This window comes from Henckelia pumila, chromosome 3 (genome assembly GCF_033568475.1).
Source record: "Henckelia pumila isolate YLH828 chromosome 3, ASM3356847v2, whole genome shotgun sequence".
NCBI lineage: Eukaryota > Viridiplantae > Streptophyta > Magnoliopsida > Lamiales > Gesneriaceae > Henckelia > Henckelia pumila.
In genome coordinates, this window is record NC_133122.1 from 159,573,611 (window position 1) to 159,576,299 (window position 2,689).

Consider the following 2,689-nt stretch of genomic DNA (forward strand, 5'->3'; position numbering starts at 1 on the left):
GCTTTAATTGTTTTCTATGATTCTTTTTATGTTTGAAATAGATAGTACGGTTTTGGTGTCCAAACTTGAACTCTACTTTGTAAATCTAGAATAGGTGTTGACTGTTGAGAATGTGAACTGCTCCCTCAAAACTTCTATTATTTTTAGATTGAGGTTTATTTATTTATATGGTGTGGGTGTTTATTCTAATCACTCTATCTACTTACTAAGCATAAATTATGATGTTGAGAGATGCCACCCTCAACAGTTAAGTGTTTTTAATTTAGAAATTGTTTTCATAATCATTGAAAAATTTAATGGATATATTATATTATTTCATTTTGTAGGTTAATACAATGTCTAGACTAGGCGATTAAATGGTTTTAAATTCCATCCTTTGTTTTCAATGCAGGAGCTTTCTGTCATAGTGGCTAGAGGAAGAGATAATACTATGGTGTGCTATCCTGTTGTAGAAACTATCCACAGGCAATTACCGTCACTTTTTTTTTTTATATATAATTCTACACTCGGCACGTTTGATGTGACTCAAATCCCAGGGTTCCAATTCTGGGAAACCTATTGCTCCATAAATATGCCGATTGGTTGGTCGTTGCTAATTTACTTTGGACCAGTACTAGTTTTTTTTTTTGTGTGGTATCTATTTGTCTTTAACCATTTTTAGAACTTTTCACGTATTTTAAATGTTTTGGTACCTGCATTATATGTGTAGGGAGAACATTTGTCACATTGTCAAGTCCCCTGCCAATGTGTCGTGGAAGATTCTAAGGCTTGCAACTGATGTTGCATACAAGGCCGTGAGTTCTTTAGACGGTGCTGGTATATTTGCGGTTGAGTTGTTTTTGACAGCTGATGACCAGGTTATACATTGATTCATATTGTTTCACTTGCATTACATACTCAATATTGATGCATCTTTACATATAAATAATTGCATACTGGTGTTTTAACTTTGCCGTTTTGTGTAGATTGTTCGTGCTTACTTAAATGTCCAATTTCCTTAGGTCTTACTCAATGAAGTGGCACCCAGACCTCATAATAGTGGGCATCACACAATTGAGTCGTGTTTTGCTTCACAATATGAGAACCATCTGAGGGCCGTTGTTGGTCTTACACTAGGCAATCCATCGATGAAGACTCCAGCAGCTATCATGTACAATATACTGGGAGAAGAGGAGGTAATTTTACTATCAAAAAACCCTTATGCGTTGCCTTTGAGAACGACATAAACTGACCTCCTCTGGCCAATAAATATGAGATTTCCAAAAGAGTAGCTGTTTATTTTGTTTGTCACCACTTGAAATTTCCAAACTAAGTTTCTTTGTACTACAAAGATTCTCATCACATGCGGTATCATTACTCTTTATTTGGCAGCTGATATCTTTTGCTGGATTTAACATGTTAGGATAGATGATTCAGTTTTCTTATGAAGCCTCAAGGAATTCGATAAAAGATGGATGATTATTCAATGTTAAGGTAGTAGTTGGCATATCAATGAACTGTTGTGTTTAATTTTGTGTAACCTTCCTTATAGGGGAGATAGCGCTATTGATTGTCCCTGGTAACTAATACTGTCTCTAAGTCCAAAATTTGTCTTCAATTGCTACCAGCCTTTAAATAACATACAAGTCATTTCTGAATGCAGGGAGAACTAGGTTTCCTACTTGTCAATCAATTAATTGGAAGTGCATTGAGAATCCCTGGAGCATCAGTTCATTGGTATGACAAACCAGGTTAGTCAATCTTGTGCTCAGGGCACATGTTCTATTTTATTTACTCTCTCGGGTCTGCATGGTTAATCATACAATTATTGACCAACCTTTGAAGTTGTCTCTTCTCAATCCTGGAATTTGTTCATTAGATGTAACTGACAAAAGAGGTTGATCTTGCATATGAGTTTAATATATGATCTCCATTTTTCTTGTAGTGTTTATTCTATTTCTGTGCTAATTCTCTATAATTTGCATTTATTGTTGTTGTAATCTTGTTCTGAATTGTTGCAGGGGATAAAGGTGGATGTTAATCAATGGTGAAACGAGTATTCCAAGTTAATTTATATATATTAGTTCATAACTCTATTTTCTAGTGTAGATTGAATTAGAATTAGAATTTTGATTGATTTGTAATATTGAAAAAATTTATATTAAATTTTATTTTGGAAATTTTAAATTGTGATTGATTTATAATATTGAATATTTGAATATTAAAATTTAATTTTTTTTTGTTTTTATTTGAGAAACGACAACGGATTTAACCTGTTGCAAAATCGTTGTCGTATGTATTCAAAGACAACGGATTTAAACTGTTGCAGAACCATTGTCATAAGCCTCAAAAGACAACGAATTTAAACTGTTGTAGAACCGTTGTCGTATGTCTCCTAAGATAACGGATATAAACTATTGCAACACCGTTGTGGTATGTCTCCAAAGACAACGGATATAAACCGTTGTCGTAGGTCATGCTTTTTACAACACCAACAGTTACAACAGTTTTAACTCCCCCTACGACAACGGATTTTATCCGTTGTCGTTTTCCATTTTTCTTATAGTGTCTTCAAGTGCTCTCCAAACCTTCAAGGCAATCAAAGTAACACGACCAGTACGAGCTTCAAAATATCTTCAGAACTCTCTCGAGTTTGCAAACTCCTTGTTTGTTTGTAGGCGTGTGATTCTTATCAAAAGAAAATTTTGAT

At 34.2% G+C, this 2,689-nt stretch overlaps 1 protein-coding gene across 1 annotated transcript; it reads left to right on the top strand.

The window, feature by feature from the left end:
• Nucleotides 1-345: 345 nt before the first annotated feature.
• On the top strand, nt 346-2,020 carry LOC140889846 (phosphoribosylaminoimidazole carboxylase, chloroplastic-like). Its single transcript, XM_073297577.1, has 5 exons — nt 346-465; nt 710-857; nt 1,002-1,175; nt 1,643-1,730; nt 2,001-2,020. The coding sequence occupies exons 1-5, from the start codon at nt 386-388 to the stop codon at nt 2,018-2,020; spliced, it is 510 nt and encodes a 169-aa protein (XP_073153678.1). The 5' UTR covers nt 346-385.
• Nucleotides 2,021-2,689: the final 669 nt, after the last annotated feature.